The sequence below is a fragment of the Phytophthora parasitica genome (assembly GCF_000247585.1).
Source record: "Phytophthora parasitica INRA-310 unplaced genomic scaffold supercont2.46, whole genome shotgun sequence".
Taxonomy (NCBI): Eukaryota; Oomycota; class Peronosporomycetes; order Peronosporales; family Peronosporaceae; genus Phytophthora; species Phytophthora nicotianae.
The window spans coordinates 420,452-422,289 of record NW_008649032.1 but is presented as its reverse complement, the minus strand read 5'-3'; the positions used below and the strand labels follow the sequence as shown (position 1 = coordinate 422,289).

Sequence of the window (1,838 nt, the reverse complement as noted above, 5' to 3'; positions counted from 1 at the left end):
GCTTCCCAACAATCAGCATTAATGAGCATTAGTCCGGATCTGCTCAACTGTGAAATGTAAACCCCGCGCAGTACGAATATAACATTGAGGCTAAACATTTTAGCCGCTTCAATTAGTAGCTACAGCACGTACTTTACCGTATCAAATTCACATACGAATACTTGAAAAATATCATAACAACAACTACTGCACAACGATGCGGTAGCAACGAGAGCGAACTGGTGGGTATTGCCACACGAGGCAACGGAACTACGTCAGAACACCATTAATTCCAGCTCGATAAAATCTGATATCTAGTCGATCAGTTTTCACATGCCATTGTTAGTGGTGTTGTGCAGCCACAGAAATCGGAAGGTGTAGTCATAACCTGCCGAGTGTGTGGTTAGAATAGCAATGATTCGCAATAAGAGTTCGTTTCGAACGTACCAAAGTGCTGTAGTGACGCCTGCACATTGTAGAATACCCAGAATACGAGTCGTGTCTGTACTCCAGAGTATTGTTTCTCCAGTACATAAGCCAACTGATGCATCGGCGAGAGGCCTACCTTGCGCTGCAAGATAAATATCAAAAGTAGTAGCGATACGGTCTGGAGTAGGCAGTAGAACATGACATTTTCCAGCGTCTGCATCAACTCGGTTTGTGTCATCCCGTGCAATTGCGAATAATACTCGCGATTTGGCAGTTGATAGGTGGCAAACATGTAGATTGCTGGTTGCAATTAACAAAGGAGTTTGGATTAGTTTAGCTTATCTCGCGCTGAACTATAGATGGGAGCAAGTGTACTTACAGAAAACGAGTGGGATGACAACCTCGACGTAGTTGAGGAGGAGAAGAAATTCCGCCATGTACAGCAGAGTCTGTACTTTACGTGTATATCTTAGCTTGACCGAGAACTTCCGAAGAGATTTTCCGGCAGACACAACTGTTGGTTGGACTTTGACTCTATCACGATGTTTGTTCGTAACTATACGCACAGGAAGAGATACCACACGAGATGCAACAGCAACTTTGTTCCTGCTGGGCTTTACTTGTTCTGGAGATCGCTGTTCAGAATCCAACTCGTGCCCAAGACGCCGTGAGACTTCCTTGCCTTGTTGTTGTGCATCTTGTTCCAAGAGTACCTGCGTCCTATCCAGTGTGGTAGGTCTTCGATTTCCTGCGTTGAGATCCAAAGCACAACAGCTACTTGAACTATTTTCTTGACCGATTCGCAGTTCCAACTCTTTCAGGTCACGGCGAATTGATTCCATATCTTGCACCGAGATCAATATCATTGCGATGTCACCGAACATTAGCTCCAATGTTGTCCAGGTCGATGGTGAGTTCTGCATGCAGTAGGATACAAACAGCGCGTTGAACACTTCGGCGTTGAAGACGATGACTTCAGGCATTTCGTCGGTAAGATGAACCACTGTCCGAGCGAAAAAATTCCTCATGGCCAGCTTGATCACTGGGAGTATCAATGCAAACACCATCTGACCCCTATCGGGCAGTATCGTGAAGACGTAGTAGTACGGTGGGTAGATGAACTCTAGTGTTACTTGACATATCCATACCTTGATAACATTGTTCATCATAATCTCGGCTCCTGGAGTCTTACGAATCTTGTCCATCCATTCAATCGCCATTGATATTGAGATGAGAGTGATCCATACGGGTGTTACCACTACCATAGAGAACGGCATTGGGAATCCTATTGTAATGACTAATGCGTAAAGAGTAGCAACACAAATTACTGATATCCAGATAGAATTCACGAATGCTCGCCAAATCGGATACGGGAGAACCGGAATGCTAATTCGAAACTGGTGAATGCAAATGAAAGTCAGCACCGAGGA

At 44.8% G+C, this 1,838-nt stretch overlaps 1 protein-coding gene across 1 annotated transcript; it reads right to left on the bottom strand.

The window, feature by feature from the left end:
• Positions 1-308: 308 nt before the first annotated feature.
• PPTG_15309 (hypothetical protein) lies at positions 309-1,685 on the bottom strand (the record flags this gene model as incomplete). Its single annotated transcript, XM_008912360.1, has 3 exons — positions 309-367; positions 427-708; positions 788-1,685. The coding sequence occupies 3 exons, from the start codon at positions 1,683-1,685 to the stop codon at positions 309-311; spliced, it is 1,239 nt and encodes a 412-aa protein (XP_008910608.1).
• Between the last annotated feature and the right edge of the window lie 153 nt (positions 1,686-1,838).